Here is a 25,330-nt window from a genome sequence, read left to right on the forward strand (position 1 = left end):
CGGACTAATAGAGACACCTTGCTATGGCTACAGCCCTCCTTCCCTAAACACCTGCCCCAGAAAGGAATCCATTCCAGGTACCCTTTCATCCATCACCTGGCAGCCCAGGATCTGAAGCACGATGGATGCGGGGGGCCAAGTAGAATCGTGCATCTCCCACTGGAGCAGCTCTCCGAGGACTCGATGCACGGCCACGGAAGATCTCTGTTTGCACAGTGGTATGAGGACGCTCAGGTGTCTGCAAGGTGAGAGGAACTGAGCAACAGAAATCCAGGGAACACTTTCCCTTTTTACTAACAGCATCTCCCAAATTTCCCACCTTTATCCATTTATCCATCTATTCCCAATCCTCCTCCTCTTTTGTCCCTTCTTAGTTGATTTTCAGCACCTACCTTCAGGATTTCTTTGGCCGGTGCTGGGAGAGGTACTGAGCATGGCCACTTTCGCACATCCTGCCCATAACCTGGGGATACGAGAACCTATGCAACACAAAACACTCACATCAGTCCTAACCCCTCTGGCATCAAAACTTCATAAAAAGGAGGTAGCCAAAAGGGCCACAGAGGATTCCTTTAATCAGATAAAGGAATTTTTTTTTTTCTACACCCCTTCCTCAACTGCTTTGTATTTACCTGTCCGTCAATATAAGCCACTTCTCCACGGAGAATAACACGACGTACAGTCCCCTTCACTCGCATCCCTTCAAAAGGAGTCCACTGGGATTTGCTGAAAGCTGTATGGGTTGGCACCAGCCACTCCTGCTCCAGATCCACCTGCCAGAAGATACAACAACTTAGAAAGAACAGCTGCTTTTACTGATGATGAGACGCCCATGCCACTGAGTAGGCAGTCGTTGGCTTTGTGGCCAAAGAAAGCTTTCTAGCAATAGTGGGGTGTTTTGTTTTGTTTTTTGACAAAACAGAGTTAAGGTAAGGATGCCAGTTTTGACAGGGCTCTTAGATTCTCCCCTCAAGACCCTTCTCTTGCAACAACAGCCCCACCTCAATGTATGTGTCTTCCTGCACGGGCAATCCAAATATGCGCCGAGGATTCTCATACAGGCGCTTGACAATGTCTTCCACAGTGAGGCGCCCTTCAGAAACTGCTGTAAGCAACAGGGGCAGCATAGTCTCCAGACCTGGGAAGCCCGGGGGAGGTTCCTTTCCAAGCTTCTCCTCCAATGTGTGTGGAGCTGGAAGAAGAAAAGGAAAGATATGGCAAAGGAAAAGCTTTCATACTGCAGCTGTGCCAACTGGTATTGAGTGTAACAGGCAAACCTTTCTTCCCTGCTTCTACTCCCACACATTCTTCTGAACTCTCAGAAATCTATCACTTGTTGAAACCATTTTTAGACATGTCCTGATGCTGAAGCTTTCCAGAAATATAAACCAAAGCTACATTTACCATGGTCTGTAGCAAAGCAGTCAATGGTGTCCAGGTTGTCCCAAAGGGCCTCCATGTCTTCGCGAGTGCCCAACATGGGGCGCACCTGACCCCGGCCTTCCCCAATACGCCTCAGATCTTCCTGGCAGAGAAAGAGGTGGTGGGGAGCCACCTCACAGGTCACCTCAATGCCCTTCTGCTTTGCTGCTTTGATGATCAGGATCTGTGAAGAGATGAAATGTTACCCACAGAATTTTCATCCAGATTCATATTAAGGATTTTAATAAAGATAAAGGAAGTCTTGCAAGTCATTTGCTCTCTAAGTCACATCAGAGATTATGCTTTATTTGATAGGAAGAAGAAAATTCTTAAAGGGACTTCCTGGTTTTATGTTCATGGACCTTCCCTGAACATACATCCTTATCCTTTAAGCTTTTTTGCACAAATTACTTGCCTCTTCCTTGCGGGCCACATGGCAGATGTGGACAGGACGCTGGTATAGCTGTGCCACCATCAAAATGGCTGCCACTGTCTGTTTCTCAGCGTGTGCTACAATTGGAAGGTGCTTGGGCCACTTTTCAAAGTGCTGGAGTGGTTTGGAAAGATCAAAGAAAGATTAAATACAGTGGATAAATATGCACTAACATAGGCTAGAGATTGTTTGAATGCCTTCTGATAGCCTACCCGTTAAATTATTGAAATATTGGCAGATAGGATAGTAGAAATTCTATTTCAGGGCTCCAGTAAGGGAAGAGAATAAAATCTTCCATATCAACACGATTTTCCCTTTCTTGCTAAAGAAACAAAGCACCAGAGACTGAACAAAATAAAACCCACCTCCATCCAGAGAGAAACATTGTCCATCTTGAGGTCAGAGAAAGTGTCATTCAGGTACATCTTTAGACCAGCAGCAGCTCCAGCCACTGGCCCCAGAGAGCCAGCATTGTCAGTTGAAGCTCCAACATACAGTGCAAAATCACAGCGGGCTCCAGCCTCAGCCAGCTAGGCAAGGATGGAAAAAGAAAAAGTCAGCCTCAAAAGGTGTGACAAGTTTACTCTCCTTTTTAATATTTGGATTTGCTGCTCTTATCATATGCCAAACTGAGAATTGCCAAAGGCAAAGTAGTTTCATCTTGACCAGAACAGCATTCAATAAACACATACATAACAAAATGCATAACAACAACAAAGCAACAACAAGCAACGATCAGACTATAATTTGAAATGCTTGCTGAGAAATGCATTAAACATTTCCATGCTGAAGTTTTGCTAGTTTTAATATGATTACAGGTTGAGTCTCCTATATCACGTTAAAGACAATTGTCTTCTTGATGTTGTAGGCAACATGATTTTAATAATTAATTCCACATATAGCAATGAAATTATTTTCTTGACTGGTATTGTCTTTACATTTGATTACACACTGAATTTTTAATATTCCACTAATTTAACAAAAAGAATATCAGAAGTAGCAGCGATGTGCACACCGAACAATCTTTCCTAATACAAAAGACAAGTAATAAAGGGCCAGACATCTTTCATAAGAAATCTTTTGCTAGTCTGGACACCACTATCAAAAAACCTGATCCTTCCCTTGCCCCCATTACTCGTAATTTGGGCAGTCCTTACCTTCTGCATTAGGGCAAAAGAATTAGCATCAGTGATAGCAGGGGAGGTGTTTGGCATGGCACAAACCATCGTGATGCCACCAGCTAGAGCAGCAGCTGTACCAGATTTGAAGTCTTCTTTATGGGTGGCTCCTGGTTCTCTCAAGTGCACATGGATATCTATTAGACCTGAAGGAAGAGAAAGAGGGGAAATCAGTGGGGGAAAAGGACTATCCTTGTTTTTGATCACACAGTGATATTTTGCTCATAGCTGCAAACTCCATGTGGCATCAGGAAGGGCATCTGGCCAGTAAATTCTCAGCTCCATCCAGTCGCCCCGACTCTGAATTAAGGGGATTACAGGGTCATAAACTGGAGCGATGTTATGCTCATAGGAAACCTTGCGGATGAAAGGCAGGCCTATTTCAGACCCCTTTTAACAGAAGATGGCAAGCCTGAGGATAAAGTCCTTTACACAATTTGAGTGTGCTTTAGAGCACAATAGGTAAATAATAATAAACCATGTTACAGCTGGACATGCAATATGCTGGGTTCCATCAGTCAATCTTATTTTAGCCAAATTTGGTCTATTGTACAAACCCAGGTATTTACTGCAGAACATGATCCAGAAGTGTCACTTTCATTAAGGCTCACACTCTGAAAATGCATGTATAGGGCTGCTGCTTGTATATCTCTACACACATAGCGTGAATGCTGAAGTTCATGTGAAGTGTGAAGCTTCTGTATCTCATGTCCACAGTGTATTTCATGTCCACAGTGTAGGCGTATCCAGTCTGAAGCTAAAATTGATTATGGTGCCCTAAGAACCAAACAAGGAATACTCTGCAGCTCTCAAGGATTGAGAGAGAGCCAGTTTGGTCTAGTGGTTAAGGTGCTGGGATAAACAAGCAAGATCAGAGAGCACCAAGGATCCTTCATTTCAACCCTGGGCTACAAATATTCTCCTTTATTGGTGGCTGTAGTGACTTACTTTACAACCAGGGTAAAAACTGCTGTAAAAATGAGTCTAGTCACATGGTGATTTCATTTATGACTTATCATCAAAATTCCAGATTCAATTGTGATCTTAAATAGATTGTACCAAGTTTAGCTTTCCTGTCTATCAAGCTCTGTACTATAGCTATAAATCACAGATCCCCAACTTTACATGGTTTAACTAGGTTATTAACCTTGAAGTTGATAGAATCTCTTAGGCTCTCATATCAGCACAATAATATTTATTGCAATTAGTCTGAAACCATATTAAATAGTTCATAGCTATTTTATCATATATATCCCCTCTCCTTGGGCTCAGGAACCTTTTTCGTAATAGCCTTGCTCTCCACTCCATGTTCTCAGGGGCTGGCAAAGGAACAAATCCTACCTTGCAGGGCTCCAAATTCAATAAGTGAGCCTTTCTGAAAAGGCAAAGGTCAATTTGGACCAGCTAAGTGCATTCTTTTCTCTGGATAAATCTTCCCCCTATGCAAGTGCTACAACTTTGATCTACCTGGCAAGCGGATGAGTTTCTGTGAGGTCATACAGTCCACATGCATCTTCAACGGAGGGGGTCCTCCAATTTGCCCAAGAGCCTAATGGAGAACAGAAACAGAGAAGGACTCAATCTCTCAGAACAGCAAAGGACATCCCTCATCTAACATACACACAATGTACATTGGAGATCTGAGCATTCTTCTGAAGCTGATCCCATGTTTCTCTTCATCACTGCCCAATCCCTGTCCAATTCATTTGGTTGTTGCCACCCTTCACAAACCTCAACAAAAAGCTTGGTGCACTTGATGTCTATAATGAGAGGCACTGAGTAGTCAACTGCCAGCCGTCGTGTTCGGTAGCCCTTAGTGACAAACGAAGAGAGCCTCCTCCCGCCAGAGTTGCGCATCGACAGATTGATCACTAAATCAAAGTGATTTTCAGCCAGATAATCCAAAATGCTGCGCTGGTGGTTCTCCTTGCATGACATTTCATTGCCATCTGCTTCTTCAAAATGCCAATCCACAGCCCTCACCTGCCACAAAAGAAGCAGCAAGCCCTTTAGCCATCAGGATACAAAACACTCAAGATAATGCACAAATGCCAGTCATGGTCTTGGTAGATTAGCCCAAACAATTGCAAAATAGAGATGGAGTCATCAGAACCTTTTGTGAGTCACACATTCCGTAAGTTATATAATGATGGCTCTGAAGTACAAAAGGGAATTAGGCTTTTGAAGAACGTGCAAAAACTGTTGCCCAGGCAAAGGGGACTAAAGCATTTTTTAAGGCCAGAACGTTCACATAACATTTGGCAGCAACTCAACCATTTCCCAATTCATTAAACTATAAGGAGGAGGAGATTCAGCATAGACTTGTAAGATTCTGTTATTTTATTTTAGCCAATCTCAATAAAAGTAGTTTTAGCCTTTTTGTGGAGTTGATTTCCTGGTCTGGTCTATCTAGTGGGGCTGACAGTAGGTAGCACTGGGTTACATCAGTATCACCGTGTCAAAGTCAATTCTGCCCATCCAGTCTGAACATCACAAAAGGTCTACTGAAAATTTCTCCTTGGGAAATACACGGAACCTACATGAGGCAACAGGCCTTCTCTGAAGCAGCCTATATACCATGGGATGGGATATGCTTCCCTGTGAGGTACATGTAACAACCTCTCTCCTTGCTTTCCCTTCCACTGTGTGTTTGGTCTCAAACGAACTGCTTTGATGTAGGCATTCCACCTTATATGCACGTTTTGTTCCATTTTGGTATTCCTGTTTGCTTGTTTGTTTTATCTGTTTGCCTTATTGTAGTCTGCCCAGAGTCTTACAACTGGGGCAGTCTACAAATATTATAAAGAAATAAACATATTTCTAGAATTCCCAACCAACATTCTGGGAATGTATTTATTTATCACATTTCTAGGTCACACAATTTCAGACCAAGCCTGATTTCAAAGATTAATCAATAATTGTAATCTAATTATTAACCTAATTAACCTGCCTTCGTGGAAGAGATACCATGTTATCTCATGACCATCCGTGTACCTACCTTAATGCCATGCTCTGTATAAAAATCAGCAGTGCCCAGACTGGCATAGAGATTATAACCCAAGCCTTCCAGGGTACGCACTGTGGACAGCAACTCACTCTTGTTCTAAAAGAGATGGGAAGTAAAGAGGCTAAGGCACACCTGTCCAGAAACATCACAAGTATAACCCCTCTTACTATAAGCCATCTTCCCCAATCCTTCCTATTGGCTTTCTTGCATTTCTGCAATCTCCGCTCTCTTAATCCTGTCCCTGAAATTACCATCATGTATTACAAGAATATTTGGGTTATTTTTCATTCCATATATGAACCCTTAAAGCAAACCTCAAAGTAATATAGAAGGCTTGAACGACGAAAACTTTGTAAGAAACATTACCAGTTGTTCTGCTACAACAAAAGCACAGGTATTGGGACATTTAAAATTAGGAATATTTAATCTGAAGAAAGGCTTTGAGATGGTGACACCCACAGGACTATTCTGCTTTCCCTCCTGGCAAAGTCGTCAGCCTTTCCACCCAACTGACCTTGTAACTCCCAATAGTCAGCAGGATGTTCTTCTTGGGAATCTTGAAGCCGGTGCTCAGCATGGCTTTCAGGTAGGCCTCACAACGATTCTCCCCAAAGCAGGCCACCTCACCCGTGCTGGTCATCTCTACCCCCAGCACCACATCGGCACCTGCCAGTCGTGAGAATGAAAACTGGGGCACCTGAGTAAGAAAACAGGAGAGCAAAATTAGATGGTCAAGTCATCCCAAGTTGTGATGGTTCTAAGAAGCAGGGAAAAGGTATATCAGGGTTCAAATCTTGACTATCGAACGTAAATTCCCTCTATTAAGCTGCTTACCTTGACACCAACAATGCCCGTGCCTGTCATGAGTCCAACAGACTCCACCTCTTCTCCCATGATCACTTGCGTGGCCAAAGCTACCAGGTCAACACCCAGCGCCTTGGAGACAAATGGAAAGGATCGAGATACTCGCACATTGCATTCAATCACTTTCAGCTGGTCATGCTGCAGAAAAGAGAAGCAGATTGGCAGGACGGCTCATGGAGCACCAGGCATGATAGAGGGTGTTGGCTCCAAATCAAGCCAATCAGAGTCCCTGATCGACATCACATTTTTTACATTAACATTACAAGATATACAGTATGTCAACTTGTAAAACCTAAGAGCTGACAAGGCCATGGGAGGAGATCGCAATGGACTTCATGGTGGAGTTGCCGAAAATTGGGGATGCACAGTGATCTGTGTTCCCTGACACAGTACTTCTCAATTAAGTAAGATCGATCTGTTATTGTTCAATTAATAAAGGATTCTGACCCAGCTCCCCAAACATAACAAACCCTCTTAAGTTAACTCAAAGATTCCTTTATTAGGAGCACCAGCAGGCCCGGCAAAAGTTTCTCTCTCACCGCAGGCTAACAAGTCCGTCTGGCTGAGAGATGAATAGTTGTCTGCCACATCTATTCATCTCCGCCCCCTGCCTTTTATTGCCAGATCTAGGTTGTAGCTTCGCTAGCAGGAGTGGCTCTTCCGTCCCAAGGATCGGCCCACAGATTTCCACCGCTCTCCTCTCCTCTGCCTTCTGCGCATCCACGCGTCAGGCACTGGACCCAGCTGTTCTTCCTCCTCCTCCTCAGCCACCTCCAGACCTGGGGGCTATTGACTCTCCATGTGAGGGCTGACAGAGAGCCCAGGATCCACCTCTCTCTTTCTCTCTCTGACAGCTCCATTCCCTCTTCCCCCTCGGAGCTCTCAGGTGCTTTGGTGCTGATCCTGACTCCCATGCCTCCTCCTCATCTACTGGAGAGGCCGGCAGAACAGAAAGTCAAACACACAGACAGCATTTGTGCACACCAGAGCTGAGAAATCTGACCCTATCCATGACTGCTAGACTCACTGACTTCTTGCTTCTCTTTCCTATATTACCTTGGCAATGAGTTGGAGGTTGAAGGGTCCTGTGACCTGCAGTTCCTGTCCGATGGCGTGCACAATCGCCTTGATCCGCTCCAGTGTCTTAGGTGTAATGTCCTGTGGGGGTGTCACTAGTGTGGCATCCCCTGAATGTACACCAGCATTCTCCACATGCTCAGAAATGGCAATGGCCACCACTTGCCCATCACAGGCCACAGCATCGACATCTATCTCCTGTTGGGAGGCAAGTACAACAGCCTCAACACCCTGTCAATAATGCCTCCCTCGTGCCTGTCTTCCTGAATGCCAAAGAAAGCAGGGCGTTCCCTTTTGTGATTTCCCTGAGCACACAAATAATAAGCCTTCTGAATTGTCCTTCTGCAGCAATCCTGTGCTTATTTTGAACAGTTTGAGCCGGTCACATTCTCCAAAGGGACTGTTTGGCATACAAAACCCACCCATCAGCTCTGCCCACCTTGGCCTCTTGAATGAACTTGGAGATGACAACAGGCTGCTCCTTGGAAACAGCAACAGCGTTGCTAAGGAACCTCTCCAGGTCATTATCTGTGTAAGCCACATTCATGGCCGCACCACTAAGCACGTAGGAAGGACGCACCACGCAAGGGTATCCCACCTTGCAGCAGAACTGCTTGGCTGACTGCAGAGGAGAGATAGCAAAGGGTTACAAAGCTAAATCTGGAGCAAAAGCCCTTCAGTCCCACCTTTAGCCATAGTTTCCTTTGCCAGTTTCCCAGGATGTACCAGAAATTCCCAGCATCAACTCATCCACATCTTCCCCTCCCTGAAGCATGTAATAGGTTAGTGCCAATAATAAATGGACTTTAATTTTCCCTCTCGCCCTAGTCTGCAGGCATTACATTAGCAAATTAGGGGGAAACCTTCCAAAGAGGGATGACGCTGGAAATTTGCTATACTTCCTCATATACGTGCCATGACAAAACCAGCTCTATAGCTCCCTGACTTTACATGGTTTAAATGGAACGATGATGGTCCTCACTTTGGGGATTCGCCCTTATTCCCACCCACTCGCTCTCTTTAGTTGTAGCACCTTCTATTCACCTCCATGTCTGAGAGCTCCTTCCAGAGGGGCTGGCTGATATTGATGGTATCCAGAAGACGGGAGAACTTGAAGCGGTTCTCAGCGGAGTCGATGGCTTCAGGGGAAGTGCCCAGGATCCGGCACTGCTGCCGGTGTAAGGCCATGGCAATATTATTGGGAAGCTGGCCCCCCATGGACAGAATTACACCCTCAGGGTTCTCCAGCTCATAGATATCCATCACCACCTGAAGAGCAAAATTGAGAATGGGGAAGAGTGATAGGAAAAAGAGGATGCCTTATGATACTTCCTAGAGTTGAGAGTTCTACCCGCTCTCAACATATCTTTATCTTTCTCTGAAAACATACTTTTGATTATCATTCCCATGCAAGGAGTTGGGCCCACCCCCTTTTAAAAACCAAATCTTAATGCAGCACCCAGCCCAACCATATAGGACCCACCTCAAAGGACATTTCGTCAAAATAGAGCCTGTCACACATGTCGTAGTCTGTGCTGACTGTCTCAGGGTTGTAGTTCACCATAATGGTTTTGTAGCCCATCTGTTGGGAGAAAAGCACACGGAGCTTATATCTCCTTAATTCACACCTATAGCGACATTTGCCTCATCATGGCTTTGGGACTGAACAGATGATTAGCAACCCACAAATCTGCAGGTATATTCGGCGACCTGCCACTACTTCAGAAGAGTTATCTGGAGCTGATACTTCATGCAGTCATTTAGATGTTGATTGCACGAAACACTCCAGTACCAAACTACATGGCCTTCTTGTACCACTGTCAGACATCTTGTGGACTTCAACTCCCAGAATTCCATTTAGAGAAGAGCAATGCAATGGTTGTGAATAATTTTTAATTTTTTTATTTATTTTATTTATTTAGTTTACTTTATTGTCATTGCACCTCAAACACCATCTTTTGTATTTGCACAAAATTGGAAAAGTGAGAAAATTCCAACAGAGGAGGAAACAATTAAGAAAATAATGGAATGTGTAGAAATGAGTAGACTAACAACGGCAATTAGAGAACAGAAAGAAAAAGAGTATTATAAGATTTGGGATTTATTTTATGAATGATTAGATAGAAGAGTAAGAAACTGAAATATGTGGTAATAGCAATAATATACTATAATCGATTACTTCTGAATGAGTAAGAGCATGAATATAACTTTGCAAGGATGCAATTTGTTTTTGAAAGATAATATAGAACTGAAATTATGTTAATAATAATATAATAATGGAACAATATAATATAGAATGTTGATTAGAATGGTTTATGAATGTAATCAAATAAGAAATGTATAATAATATTACTATGCGCACAAGATACATGTACCCAACTGACACACTGTAAAATTGAAAGATGGTTTTGTTGTTTTTGTTGTAAAAATAAAAAACTTAAAAAAAAAAAAGAAATCAAACACCATCTTCAATGCACTTCATGACCATGAAAATAAACACAAACACACATCCTTCACACTCCACACACTGAATAGCGGAGGGAAAAGGCATAAGGAGGAACTGAAAGCTCTCTGTGATAAAAGGCTAACAAGGAAAACTCGTGACATGGCTAGGAAACGCCTTTGAAGAAGCAGCACCCAAGCACTCACCTTGCGCAGCTCCTGGATGCACCCAACAGCACACCAGTCAAATTCCACACTGCTGCCAATACGGTAGACACCAGAACCGATGACCATGACGTGTGGTTCAAGGAAAACCAGATCATGCTCGGTGCCATTGTAGCTGAGATACAGGTAGTTGGTCTGGGCTGGCCATTCTGCAGCCACCGTATCAATCTGTTTCACCACTGGTAAAATCTTCAGGTCATGGCGCATCTTCCTCACTGCCAGTTCCGTGCTGCAACAAAACAAGCTTTTGTTTTTAATGTTTTAGCGTTTTACCGATCGTCCTCGTCTTACGACCACAATTGAGCCCAAGATTTATGTTGCTAAATGAGACATTTGTCAAGGGAGTTTGCCCCATTGTACCACCTTTTTTGCCAGAGCTGTTAAGTGAATCACTGCAGTTGTTGAATTAGTAACATGGTTGTTAAATGAAACCGGTTTCCCCATTGACTTTGCTGGTCAGATGGTCGCAAAGGGGGACCACGTGACCCTGGGACATTGCAACCATCATAAATATGAGTCAATTGCCAAGCACTTGAATTTTGATCACGTGACTATGGGGATGCTGCAATGGTCATAAGTGTGAAAAATGGTCATAAGGCACTTTTTCAGTGATATTGTAGCTTTAAATGGTCATTAAATGAACTGTTGTAAGTTGAGGGCTACCTGTAATTGGATTAGTTTTACAGTTTTAACATGATTTTATGTGTTTTTTGGTCTCTGATTGGGAGCCATCCAGAGTTGGTGGAAAGATGGGTGACTAGATAAATGCTTAAAATAACATAAAATAACATAATAAAATAGCTGTCTTATATTGAGTCAGGGTACTGGCTCCAATTGACAAGTGTTTTCCAGGACTTCAGTGAGATTTTGTTTTCAAACAGGGACTGAACTTCAGTTTTTACACACAACTGCTACATTCATTTAACATGATAGCTTATGTGAATTGCATATTTATGTGAATCAAGCTAAAACAATGGCTGGGTCCTCACAATATGCTGAATCAAAACGAACCACCTTATTTTAACCTGGACTCAGCATGTTGTCAGAAAACAAGCTACCAAGGGACAAGGACTGTGTTGTCCACTTTGGCACAGTCAGCATCTCATCCCGCTTAAGAGTCTCCATCCCTACCGCCTGTTCTTAGTAAACAGATGGTATTACTTTGCTTCCAGTTTTTGACTAATGGTTGGGACCACCTAGGCCTGAACACTTTGGGTTACTTTTTATTTACTCATACAATAACATAATATAAAACAACAACAGTCAAGGAGCCAAGCCAGTTTAGACAAATAAACACACTGATGCTTTGATCTTGTACCTGAGCACAGCCTGAGCCACCTGCTTATCTGAGAAGCCCAACTGCTTGGCCAGCTTCAGGACATGAGGTGGCATGGAGCCTGGCTCTGCCTGGCGATAGGATTCCAGGCACAGTGCATGATCAGCTATGTTTTTCATCTTGTGCAGGAACCAGCGATCAATCTTGGTGAGCTCATAGAGACGCTCAATGGAATAGCCGGCCCGCAGTGCAGCCGCTAACACAAAGATCCGCTTGTCGGTGGGCGTCTCCAGCTCCTGCAGTGATGGGGAGGGAACAGAAAATTGTGGACAGCACAGCCCTGAGCATTAGTCCAATGGGACTGGGGACAGCAGCTACTGGAAATTCAGCATGTTTCATCACCTCACCAGGAACGCCTACCATGTCAGAGACTGGTTTTATTGTGGGATCAAAGCCCACACAATTTTCATCCACCATGCGAAGTGCCTTTTGAAATGCCTCCTCAAAACTCCTTCCAATGGCCATGACCTCACCTGAAAGAATGAGAAGAACAGCAGTAAATTTATCCAGGGGAAAATGACCTAAGTTTAGATTTTTGTACTAAATAAATAAACAGGGCTTCTTTCAAAGGCAGATACAATTAGCATATATCAAGGAAACGAACAAGTTTGAAGCATGAGGAATGAACAGACCATAACTCAGGGAATGTCAGGGTCATTCAAGCATTGGCTTGTCTTGTTTTTGGGGACATCCACAACTGTGTCTGCATTATAGCGTCAAAGCCATCCTAAACGTTTGTGTGTGTCAAAAAAGGGAAAGTGCCAGAAGTGTGCCACAGTCAAGTTTTGCCTCCTTTGGATATGGACGTGATATTAGCACATGTTTAAAAGAATAGAGCCAATCTGATAATATATATTATTACATAAGTGAAGGATAAGAAAAGAGGAAATAGAAAAATAGAAGATTGTCAGCTGATGAAACACCCAAATCATGGTATCCCAATACCTAGTCAGCTGCCTGGGCCACACACAAAGCACAAATAAAAATTAAATTTGATTGCAAGGTTGGAGCCTGACTCCAGTATGCACTCCTCCCCCTCATTCTTCCTTTTAGCACTCACCCACACTCTTCATGGAACTGCCAATCTTAGTGCTCACACGCAGAAACTTGCTGAGGTCCCAGCGTGGAATCTTAACCACACAATAATCGAGGCTGGGTTCAAAGCAGGCTGTAGTGGAATTAGTGACCGAGTTCCTGGGTTGAAGTGAAGGGAAAGAGAAGGCTAAGATGGAGAGCCATGTATCTCTTATTGAACCTGTGATCAAAAGGCTACAAAAACAGGCATAGTTGCCATTCCTTTAGAAAGACTGTATGAGATGGCAAGAATCCAAGATGGCAGCAGTTGCTAAGATACCATTTATCAGTCACATATTTTAAGCAAAATTAAAAGTACATAGGGGATTGGCTCCATTAAAAGCCAAAACAACATTTAAGCGAATAATCCATTGACCCAGTGAGGGCAATGAACAAGCAGACCCCTCCCCAGAAAGTTCTAGCAAAGCAGTGCACCCTGCACCCCAGAGCATTCGGGCATTACCTGAGGATAGGCAGCGGGATGCCCAAAGCCAGCTTAGCAGCAACATAGGCCAAGGGGTAGCCAGTAGCCTTGCTTGCCAGAGCTGAACTTCGCGAGAGCCGAGCGTTCACCTCTATGATGTAGTACTGTGGGACAGGAAAGAGACAGATGCAGCCCAGCCAATATTTCCACCATCCTTCAGGATAGCAAGCAGAATGAGAAAGTTTCCACATTTCCTGGGAATGAATGATGACTCAGGACAGAGCATGTGGTTAATATGCAGAAGGTCCCAGGTTGAGCTGAGCTCGGAAAGACTGCCTTGAAACTCTGGCAAAGCCAATCCTGTCCTGGGTTGACAATACTGAATCAGGTGGACCTGACCTGATTCAGCAGAAAGCTGCTGTTAAGCAACTGCAAGTAAGCTCACAGTGTCGGCACACCCTTCTCAACAAGGGCGATTGGGCATAGGTTCCCATATATTTGTAATCTCAACTCAAGAGCATCTCACCTGCTCTGACTCAGGATTCAGGGCATACTGAACATTACATTCTCCAACGATCCCCAGGTGACGAACCACTTTGATGGCTGTAGTGCGCAGGAGATTGTATTCCCTGTCGTTGAGTGTCTGGCTGGGGGCCACCACTACAGATTCACCAGTGTGTATGCCCAAGGGATCCAGATTCTCCATATTGCATACCTGTTCAGGATTGGGAACCGAGAGGATCATCTAGATGAGAAGGGCAGCCAGCATCGCTGCTGCAATACAACCTGCAAATCCAAACCTTCAAGTTCTTAGATCCCAAGTTAGGTCTCGTGCCTCACTAACTATGGTTAAAGGACCCTTTGTCATGATCCTGGTTTTTTGTCGTATCATTTTGCCTTTCACTGAGGCAGTTTACATTTCTTTTTAACTATTCCAGTTAGAAGTTTTTTTCCTCTCTGCTCCAAATCAATTCCTTGCATAGATGTGATTTGCAATGTGCTTGTTGGCAAAGTCAGAGGTTGGGACCTGTCTATCTACCTTGGACGCTCAGCAGCAAATAGTGATCCGCAATCAAAGATTTGGCTGCTTAATTTTAATGTAAGAAAGTTTGCCCATCCTCTTTCTGGCACCCAAAACAAGCTTAAACATGCCCTTCTGGTGATGAACCTCCCTCTGTCCCTTTAACCCAATTGGCTTACCGTGACACAGTTGTCATAGGCATCACGCACCACCTCATACTCAATCTCCTTCCACCCCTTGAGTGACTTGTCCACCAGCACCTGCGAGGTGTGGGCAAAGGCCTGGCTCACCAGTGCCATCAGCTCTTCCCGTCCATTGGCAAACCCAGAGCCCAGCCCACCCAACGCATAGGCCGAGCGCACAAGTACTGGGTAACCAAGCCGTTCTGCAGCAACCTGGGCCTGTTGGGAGAAAGCATTTAGGAAATCCATTATCCCTGGCGGTGGTTATCAGAAGACCTCTCATGCCTTTGGCTAGCAATTCTGGCAGATCCAAGCGGCCTATATGAGTTTCACACCAGAAAGCCCGATTTCTTTTTCTCTGTCAGTCAGAGAAAGTTGCTAACTATGTTTCACTGAAGAATGAGCCACTGATTCTATCCCACAAATCCAGTCCTCTTCCCATTTATTCTTGCATGGATTCTTCTATCGTTGGAAAAGAAGCACCCTGTTTAAGAGGATACTTTACTCAAGAGCTGGGTCCACTGGAACCTGATGGAGAACTCTACCTCTATTGTCTTGGGCACCCCCAAAGAGAGGTATGGCTATAAGCAGAATGACATACCTGTTCAATGGAGCAGGCAGCCTCGCTAGGTGCCACATGTTCCCCTATCTCCTCCATCTTCTCCACAAAGACTTTGCGGTCCTCTGTCATCTCAATAGAGGCCATGGGAGTGCCCAGCACACGCACATTGTAGCGCTCCAGCACTCCAGCCTTAGTCAGCTCCACACCACAGTTGAGTGCTGTCTGTCCTCCAAAGGTCAGCAAGATCCCATCTGGGCGCTCGTTCTTTATCACCTGACCATAGAGAAGAAAGTGGAAGACTGAGACTGCCCCCCTCATTCAGTTCCAGTCATATCCCACCCTTGAATTCGGTAAGGAAAGCAGAGAGGGTCCCCAATCCCCTTAACTGTTCAGAGAGTCCTCGACTTACAACCACAATTGAGCTCAAAATTTCCATTGCTAAACAAGGCGGCTAAGTAAATTTTGCCCCCGTTTTATGATGCTTTTGCCACAGTTTGCTCATGTGGTCATTAAGAAAAATCTGGCTTTCCCCACTTACTTTGCTTGCCGGAAGCCAGCTGGGAAGGTTAGAAATGGTGAGAACATGACTCCAGGACAGTGCAGCTGTCTAAATACATGCCATTGTCAGATTTTGATCATGTGATCATAGGGATGCTGCAACGATGTGAAAATCAGTCATAAGTCACTTTTTTTCAGTGACGCTGTAACTTCGAATGATTACTCAACGAACAGTTGTAAGTTGAGGACTGCCTGTACGTTAGAACATTCAGAGTTTCCAAATGGAATAGGAATATTGAGTAGCAGATGAGCAAATAGTAAATTCACCTGGGTAACATAGTTAGGAGTAATGGGCAAGAAGTAGACCTTGTCAGCCAAACCTTTGGAGGTCTGAACGGTGGCAATATTTGCGTTGATGAGCACCGTCTGGATGTTCTCTTCTTTCAGAGCTTTGATGGCCTGGGAAGTGAGATTATGACTGAATAAATTGTCATCCTTGAAACACAACACCAGTCATGTCAAAATATGCCTGACAATGTAGTAAAGCCACTCACAAGGCAACACTATCAAAACAAAAAAATGTATTAACCGGGTCTATTAAAGAGTTAGCAGTTGAATTTGCACACCATAGAAAATTTGGCTAATATGAATTTGGGCCCAGTGTGTTGGGCAAACTCGGTCCATTTGGTTACTTTACAGTTTCTTTATGGCTAAATATATTATGCAAAACCAGAAAATTAACTGTGGTGAATTCAGTAATCAAGATAAATGTGTGAATACAGTTTTAGAATGAAGACATAGTTCTCCTTTGGGAAAATAATTTGCGGAAATAAGCCACAATTAATCCTGAACCATTGCCTTCTCCGTATTTATCTTTTTTTTTCATTGTCATGGTACGAACAGACAACATACGCCACCAAATTTGTGCTTCTTGTATTGTTACTTTTTAAAAATGTTTTTAATAATCTGTAAACCATTTAAAGTTACTGGGAGTTATGAAACATATACATTGAAATAACACTGACTCAATAGGTGGATAAAAAAGCTAAATCCTGTGTAAAACTTCACTGCCAGTGCGACCAACCATAATAATGATAAAAGAAAGCAAAGACAGTACTAATAGTAATGGATGCCTTGGGTGCAATCCCTAAATATCCTGAAAACCATCAGCATTGACAAAATCACCATCAGTCAATTACAAAAGATAGATTTATGTGGAACAGCTTACATCCTGCTACGATACCTTTAACACCATCAAAACAACTTCTGCCTATCCCAGATCCTTGGGAAGGACTCAAAAGATGGATAAAAATGTCAGATCCAGTCATCTAACTGACTGTGCAACCAACCATAATAATAATCCTTGCTTCTCTATGACTCAGCCCAAGGTGAACGGAGATCAGCTGCTGCCCTGTATCAGTACAAAAGAAATGATACCTCCGTACTAAAAATACTTGAAGCTCACTGGTGACTTTGCCATCGACAAAAGCCCTCCATTCTTTTTCCTTGTGTGTATTCCACCCAACCCCCATCCCACTTTGCAAATTTCCCCACTGCCCTTTCACTTCCATTTCCTCACTCACTCACCTGGGAGCCAGAGTAGTCAAACTCACCTGCCTGCCCTATAGAAAGGCCCCCAGAGCCCAGGATGAGCACCTTGTGAGGGCGGGGCAGGTTGCTGGCAGGCAGGACTTTTGAATCGTGCAGGCAGTCCTGCAGCCGTTTACACACTAGAGATGTGAGAGAAAAGAAAGAGATGCTTGGATGATCACTACAGTAATTTCAGCCCATGTGTGGACCCACCAAAGCTTCAACCCTGCCAGGAGACAAGCAAGCACCCTATAGAAGGGGCACAACCTGCTGACTACACGGGGCAGCATGGAGGTTAAAGCCAGGCCTATCTCCAGGCTGGCAGAAGTCAACTCAGTCACAGTGCTCCCACCTGTTTTAGGGCTCTGCCCTCCAGCAACAGTGTCCTGCACTGTCTCCAGGAAGACATCAAAAAGACATTCAAGATCCATCGGCCCCGCATTGTGCTCTGGGTGGAATTGCACACTGGAATCAGACAGGGGGAGAAAATGAGGGAAATGTTATGGGTGCAATCCAAGCCTCTTAAGACAATGCAATGCAATACCTCTCTCTGGTATTCTATCGGAATTCTTAGAGCAGCTCTCCTCTAAGGAAAACCTGCAGCAGTTGGGGTTGTTTATTTAGAACAAAGGCAGATAAGGGGAGAGATGATGCAAAGCATGCAAAAGTATGCACATTTTGAACCCAAGGTGAGAATTCCCAAAGTAAATGAAGGAAGATTTTTGGCTAATAAAAGAACCTGGAATTTTTTGCCATCTGATGGGGAGAAGGTTTTAGATTGGAGAAATTGATGAAAGACTGGGCTACTAATGGCAACTAGGTCTGATAGCTACTTCCTGCCTTTGATCTAGTGATTAAGGTGCTAAAACACGGATAGGGAAATTGGAGTTCTAGTCCTGCCTTAGGCACATAAGCCAGCTGGGTTGCCTTTGGGCCAGTTACCCTCACTCACTTTTGAAAACATTGCCTTGAAAACTGATATGTAGTTGCTAGGAGAACTTGACAACATGCACACACAAATCATAATGGCATACCTTAAATACCAAATTTTGGGATGCAATAGTGGAAAGGAGTATCACATTCCTCATAATACTTGAAGCTTCCTGAATGCACCAGCTTGGTCACCATACAATACAGAAGCCTGGATGAAATGGGCCCTTGAGCTGATCCAGAAAGGCTCTTCTATACGGCTCCGTCAAATCAGAATAAAGAAGGGCGCCCCAACTCACCTGTTTAACCTCCTTTTCTCTTGCTCGCCCTTACCTGAAAAATGGCTTTGACTCGTGCACAAGTCCCTCGTTAGAGTGATCATTTGCATTGGTAAAGAGGGGAGTCCAGCCGGATGGCAAGCTAGCCGGATCGACGGCGAAGCCGTGGTTCTGTGATGTGATAAAGCAGCGCTGGGATCCCTCATGCAGGCAAGGCTGGTTGTGTCCACGGTTTCCGTATCTAAGGAGGAATTTGAAGGGGAATAACTTATGAGGGGAAAAAGAATGTTCCTCTGTTTCAAACTACTAGTAGTCCTCCATATACAACCACAACTGGGCCCAGAATCTCAGTTGTTGAGCGAAGCGATTGTTAAGTGAGAACCACATGACTTCTTCACTCAATGACTGCCATCCCGGCTCTCCCAGTTGCAGTCATTAAGCATCCATGCCAATAATTAAGTGGAGGGATGCTGGGGGCCTCCTGGGCATGGTAGGATAGGCAGAACAATTGTGAGAATAATGATGTTTGCTAGCATTTTCACAAGATTTGAGATCCATTCCTCTGCCAAGGAATTTCTGGAGGACCCTTTCTGAGTGCCCAGGTTTCTGCCCTCTGGAGGGGAAAATGCCAGGAAATGGCAGCATTCTCCGTCTTTCAGGATGCTGGCATTCACTAGCATTTAATGCTGCTGGAGAAGAAAACAAACACTAGCAAATGCCAATGTTTTCAATACATTTGAGGTCTGGTCCTCCATATGCGTGGTCATGTGACCGGGACAATAAGTGTGCTGGCGTGATATTTTACAACAACCAGACATGCTTAAATGACCAGTCATAAGTTTAGGACTACTCGAGATTTACCATAGTACTGAAGAATTAGACTGCTCAACATCACTGAAGAGGTATCTATTGGTTATTTAAGAGCTGTGATGGCGCAGTGGTTAGAATGCAGTGTTGCTGGCTAACTCTGCCCACAGCCTGCAATTTGATCCCAACGGGCTCAAGGTTGACTCAGCCTTCCCTCCTTCCGAGGTCAGTAAAATGAGGACCCAGATTGTGGAGGCATGATACTATAAACAGCTCAGAGAGTGCTCTAAAGCACTATGGAGCAGTGTATGTCTTAGTGCTATTGCTATTTCAAATATCCACACAAACACTTACTTCATCTTGTAAGTCTTAGCTCCAATGGCCAAAGCTAGCAGTTGATGACCCAAGCAGATGCCAAAGATGGGCTTTGGAGTTGGCAATTCCAGTACACGCTGAAGACTGGAAATAGTTTCTTGGCAGAATTGTGGATCTCCAGGACCATTGCTAACAAACAACCCATCAAATTCTGGGAGAAGAAATGAGGTATCAGATGGCATTATCCATGTATTTATTTCATTTTTATTCTGCCTTTATTACTTTATAAGTAATTCAAGGTGGTGGACCTATATAACCCACCTTCTTCCTCCTCTTTTTCCATAACGACTCTGTGTGGTGGGCTGGGCTGAGCGCGATTGACCCAAAGTCAGCCAATTGGCTTTCATCTATAAGGTAAAACTAGAACTCAGAGTCTCCTGGTTTCTAGATCAGCACCAGACCAAACTGGCTCTCTTTATGACCTTAACTATTATTACTTATTCCCTTGAACTGGCCATTTGGGCTCTACAAGTATGAACATTCTTTGCTCCCAAGCTGAAACAAGTCACCTATCTGCACCTGTGAACTCCATACTCACCACTCAATTATGCTTACCTGTACAATCCAGACGATGATCCCAGGGCACCACAGTAACAGCTGCCCCACGAGCACACAGGCACCGGATCTGGTTGTATTTCAGGCCACAGTCAATTGCTGTGATTCTCACAGACCCACCAGGGTTGAACAAGCGGGGTTCCTATTGAGTCATAAAGGAGAAAGTAGGTATGCTGAAGTTTACAGCACAGCGGCCAATAAATCATATTTAATCCTATACCTCTACTGTTAATGATACAGGCAAAGCAAAAAATGAGTGATGGTTTGGAAGATTGTACACTCTTGGGATAATCCTCTTCCTCCTTAAGCTACTTGCCATGCATGACTTTTGCCCAAACAATTTGCGTATCTAATTTAAATTCCTGCTCATGTCTTGATACAGAGCAGAGGTGGAATCCTGCAACTATAACAACACTGGTGGGTCTTTATGCTTTGCTTTTATTACTGTTATAAGCCACCCACCCTTATGCTGTATAAGTTGTGTGTCTATAGAAACCTTATGGAATAATAACTTTTTGGTTGAAAAGGGTTCTATAAAAGAAGTGATCCACTTAGAAGCTATGGAGTGCATATTTTTAGGCAGAAGGAGGGAGCACCGAATCAGAGAACCGCTTCTCAAAATAATTCATTACAAACAGGGGTGGGATTCATTTTTTTAAACAACTGGTTCTGTGAGCATGGCTTAGTTGGTGGGTGTAGCTTGGTGGTCATGTAACTGGGTCACTCATGTCAAGGGGTGCTTCTCCTTGCCTGGCCTCTCATGACAGTGGGGATGCTGAAACAGTCATAAGGGTGAAAAATGGTCATGTCACTTTTTTCAGTGCCATTGTAACTTTGAATGGTCACTAAATGAACTGCTGTAAGTCAAGGATTACCTGTACAAAAATACAAAAAGCTTCTTTGCTTGCAAAAAGCTGTCCTAAATACCAATCATTAGATTAAAAATACCTGCAAGCCAGAGTTACAAATCAGGCAGGGTGCCAGAGCACATTGAGGAATGGAAATAGTTAAAATGCAGTGATAACTATCAAGCAGCCAACTCTTGCTCATAAAGTGAAACCCTTTAGCAGAGAGGTTATTTAAGCGCTCCAGAAAAAGCACACCCAGGAAAAGCAATCCTTAGATCCATTTGCACCACTTAAAGCTGGTCTCACACACCTCACAAGATATCCTAAGGAAATCATCCAGATTTAAGGAAAGGTCACATGCCCCCCAGAAAGGCAATAAAAATTCAGTGCCAAGCTTGCATCCTGCCTCTTGGAAGTATACCCCAAAAGGACAGTGCCAGATAGTACTAAAGCAGTGAGGAAGACCCCCTCCCCAGATAGAAAAAGAAACCACGAGGCAGGAAAAAATTCAAACACAATACAAATAATTAAATCACAACAGTAGCTGTTGCTTGTTGAAGCTGAATAGGGAAAATTATCCCATCAATAAACATAGGATTAAACGTCACCAAGCACAGAATTAACCTTCACCAAAAACAAGTTTTAGACCAAAACTCAGAAAGAGTATGTAAACTCACATTTGAATGTCAATTTTTCTAGCTAGCCAAGAAGCCTTGCTGAATGTCACTCATCTTGGTTCCCTGTCACTAAAAGCTTTGCTTCATTATTCAATTATTTCTTCAAAGTGCTGATTGTCCAGGGAAGTATTTCCTCCCAACAGCAATGTAAAAATCTTAAAACAACCCTTCCCCTTTAAGAAAGCCAAGCTCCAAAGCTCGGGAGACAGTAAGTCTAGGCTGTCTGCCAAGAATGTAATAAGGGTGGAAAAAAAGAAAAGGAGATTAGGTTCTCCGAACTGCTTAGAAAGTTAACAAGGGGTTCTATAGAACCGGATAGAACCGGTAGAATCCCACCCCGATTACAAATAAGATGTTAAATGGAATTGTATTTTTTCCAAACCATGTGTTAATGCAATAGTTAAAAGAAATCCCTCTCCTATTCTGAATGTTATACAGTATATCCGCCGCCGCCACCGCTACTTGCCACCTCCAATTTGTTAGCTCAAGTTGTCTCTTCCCTTCCAACCCTATTCTTCCAACCTACTTTCAGCGAGACTTCCTTCACCAAATTCCGTGTGTTTGGATCGTCAAATGGCTGGTGTGAACTATGGATGCCCTCCGGTATCAGTTTTCCCAGCATACTCCCTTTTTCCCGGATCCGCTTGGTTAGCGCTCGTGTATCAATTCCTGCAGGAGAAATGAGCTATTAGAAAGGATGGACTATCTCAGTAGACTAGGTGGTTCTGTGATCACTGACAGAATTCACAGACAAGACAATCTCCATTTCTATCTATATTCAGAAAAGCTTGGGAACTTTGGAACAAGCTAACTATATTTATACACTGCTCAAAAAAATAAAGGGAACACAAAAATAAGACATCCTAGATCTGAATGAATGAAATATTCTTATTAAATACTTTGTTCATTACATAGTTGAATGTGCTGACAACAAAATCACACAAAAATTATCAATGGAAATCAAATTTAGCAACCCGTGGAGGTCTGGATTTGGAATTACACTCAAAATTAAAGTGGAAAAAAACACTACAGGCTGATCCAACTTTGATGTCCTTAAAACAAGTCAAAATGAGGCTCAGTAGTGTGTGTGACCTCCACGTGCCTGTATGACCTCCCTTCAACGCCTGGGCATGCTCCTGATGAGGTGGCGGATGGTCTCCTGAGGGATCTCCTCCTACACCTGGACTAAAGCATCCCCCAACTCCTGGAGAGTCTGTGGTGCAATGTGGCGTTGGTGGATGGAGCGAGACATGATGTCCCAGATGTGCTCAATTGGATCAGGTCTGAGGAATGGGCCGGCCAGTCCATAGCATCAATGCCTTCGTCTTGAAGGAACTGCTGACACACTCCAGCCACATGAGGTCTGGCATTGTCGCGCATTAGGAAGAACCCAGGGCCAACCGCACCAGCATATGGACTCACAAGGGATTTGAGGATCTCATCTTGGTACCTAATGGCAGTCAGGCTACCTCTGACGAACACATGGAGGGCTGTGTGGCCCCCTAAAGAAATGCAACCCCACACCATTACTGACCCACTGCCCAAACGGTCATGCTGGAGGATGTTGCAGGCAGCAGAACGTTCTCCACGGCGTCTCCAGACCCTGTCACGTCTGTCACATGTGCTCAGTATGAACCTGCTTTCATCTGTGAAGAGCACAGGGCGCCAGTGGCGAATTTGCCAATCTTGGTGTTCTCTGGCAAATGCCAAACGTCCTGCACGGTGTTGGGCTGTAAGCACAACCCCCACCTGTGGACGTCGGGCCCTCATACCACCCTCATGGAGTCTGTTTCTGGCCATTTGAGCACCCACATGCACATTTGTGGCCCGCTGGAGGTCATTTTGCAGGGCTCTGGCAGTGCTCCTCCTGTCCCTCCTTGCACAAAAGCGGAGGTAGCGGTCCTGATGCTGGGTTGTTGCCCTCCTTCGGCCTCCTCCACGTCTCCTGATGTACTGGCCTGTCTCCTGGTAGCACCTCCATGCTCTGGACACTATGCTGACAGACACAGCAAACCTTCTTGCCACAGCTCGCATTGATGTGCCATCCTGGATGAGCTGCACTACCTGAGCCACTTGTGTGGGTTGTAGACTCCGTCTCATGTTACCACTAGAGTGAAAGCACCGCCAGCATTCAAAAGTGACCAAGCCATCAGCCAGAAAGCATAGGAACTGAGAAGTGGTCTGTGGTCACCACCTGCAGAACCACTCCTTTATTGGGATGTCTTGCTAACTGCCTATGCTTTCCACCTGTTGTCTATTCCATTTGCACAACAGCATGTGAAATTTATTGTGAATCAGTGTTGCTACCTAAGTGGACAGATTGATTTCACAGAAGTGTGATTGACTTGGAGTTACATTGTGTTGTTTAAGTGTTCCCTTTGTTTTTTTGAGCAATGTATGTTTGACAGTTACAATAATATTGATTCTATCACAATTTTGCTTCCCTATATTTCTGATGAAATGCAATTATGTGGCCATGTGTTCCATCTCATCTGTTAGATGTCAAGCAAGGTGATCCAGTTTAAGTCTTCACTCAATCATGGAGTTCAGTAACTTTGGGTCACTTATTCCCAGCAAAAAAACAGAAGAAAACTGGTAGCATCCTTTCCAAATAACAGGTTATTAAAAGCCATAAGCTTTCATGAGGTGCATCTCCCTTCATTGCAGAGTGGCTTCATGGATGCAGGTAATCTATCTTACATGTAACCTGCATCTGCAGAGCGAACTTGTCTTCTCCTCTGGATTTAAATTCTACATCAATCAAGTCACTCCATGCATCTGATGGGAAATGTCAGAAAACCTTACGTCTTTTAATAGAAGTTGGTAATCCAAAAAGGTGCTAACGTACTGTACTGCTTCTGATTTTTGTTAGTACAGGTAGTCCTCAACTTACAACAGCTCATTTAGTGACCATACAAACTTACAATGGCATTGTAAAAAGTCACATGACCATTTTTCACATTTACATCCATTGCAGCATCCTCATGTTTACATGATCAAAATTCAGATTCTTGGCAAGTGACTCATATTTATGATGGTTGCAGTGTTCTGGGGTCATGTGATCACCTTTTGTGACCTTCTGACAAGTAATGTCAACAGGGAAGCCTGATTCACTTAATAACCAAGTCATAACTTAACAACTGAAGTCATTCACTTAACAACTATGCCAAGAAAGGTTGTAAAATGGGGCAAAATTCAATTAATAAATGTCTCACTTTACAACAGAAATTTCGGGCCCAATTGTGGCGAAAGGCAAGGCCACCTATATAGAGTGACAACACTTCTACAATCTCTCAGAGTAACTTACTTCCCCAGATTGTTGTTGCAGAGATAAATTTCTGTCTGTGTAGAGAGAATAGAAGATTACCTTAATGGATATGTGGAGAAGCTGTTGCCTAAGCAAAAGGGACTGAAGCAATTTTAAGTCCAGAACATCCAGATAACATCTGGAAACAATTCAGACAGAAGTCTCTCTAATTCACTGAACTAGAAGGAAGAAGATTTCTCAATGCATCCAACTCTAAA

The 25,330-nt window shown here is 43.8% G+C and overlaps 1 protein-coding gene across 2 annotated transcripts in view; it reads right to left on the bottom strand.

The window, feature by feature from the left end:
• The window catches only part of CAD (carbamoyl-phosphate synthetase 2, aspartate transcarbamylase, and dihydroorotase), a 35,290-nt gene that overhangs the window by 5,206 nt on the left and 4,754 nt on the right, over nt 1–25,330 (bottom strand). For both annotated transcript variants that reach the window (XM_026671590.2, XM_087949110.1), the window contains exons 4-35: nt 22,332–22,474; nt 20,281–20,422; nt 19,705–19,876; nt 18,599–18,784; nt 17,688–17,800; nt 17,333–17,475; nt 16,073–16,204; nt 15,287–15,520; nt 14,683–14,904; nt 14,009–14,197; nt 13,522–13,646; nt 13,045–13,178; nt 12,345–12,457; nt 11,967–12,220; nt 10,631–10,877; nt 9,465–9,563; nt 9,026–9,250; nt 8,421–8,603; nt 7,961–8,179; nt 6,875–7,042; nt 6,555–6,737; nt 6,032–6,136; nt 4,765–5,016; nt 4,501–4,582; nt 3,013–3,179; nt 2,221–2,385; nt 1,838–1,969; nt 1,405–1,606; nt 1,002–1,192; nt 633–773; nt 393–479; nt 97–238 (exon numbers count right to left, since the gene is read on the bottom strand). In XM_026671590.2, coding sequence (XP_026527375.1) covers nt 97–238; nt 393–479; nt 633–773; nt 1,002–1,192; nt 1,405–1,606; nt 1,838–1,969; nt 2,221–2,385; nt 3,013–3,179; nt 4,501–4,582; nt 4,765–5,016; nt 6,032–6,136; nt 6,555–6,737; nt 6,875–7,042; nt 7,961–8,179; nt 8,421–8,603; nt 9,026–9,250; nt 9,465–9,563; nt 10,631–10,877; nt 11,967–12,220; nt 12,345–12,457; nt 13,045–13,178; nt 13,522–13,646; nt 14,009–14,197; nt 14,683–14,904; nt 15,287–15,520; nt 16,073–16,204; nt 17,333–17,475; nt 17,688–17,800; nt 18,599–18,784; nt 19,705–19,876; nt 20,281–20,422; nt 22,332–22,474 — 5,292 coding nt within the window. The remainder of the gene's footprint in view (nt 1–96; nt 239–392; nt 480–632; nt 774–1,001; nt 1,193–1,404; nt 1,607–1,837; nt 1,970–2,220; nt 2,386–3,012; nt 3,180–4,500; nt 4,583–4,764; nt 5,017–6,031; nt 6,137–6,554; nt 6,738–6,874; nt 7,043–7,960; nt 8,180–8,420; nt 8,604–9,025; nt 9,251–9,464; nt 9,564–10,630; nt 10,878–11,966; nt 12,221–12,344; nt 12,458–13,044; nt 13,179–13,521; nt 13,647–14,008; nt 14,198–14,682; nt 14,905–15,286; nt 15,521–16,072; nt 16,205–17,332; nt 17,476–17,687; nt 17,801–18,598; nt 18,785–19,704; nt 19,877–20,280; nt 20,423–22,331; nt 22,475–25,330) is intronic.

Source organism: Notechis scutatus, chromosome 1 (genome assembly GCF_049901735.1).
Source record: "Notechis scutatus isolate UNSWTSFEM ecotype Mainland chromosome 1, rNotScu1.2, whole genome shotgun sequence".
Taxonomy (NCBI): Eukaryota; Metazoa; Chordata; class Lepidosauria; order Squamata; family Elapidae; genus Notechis; species Notechis scutatus.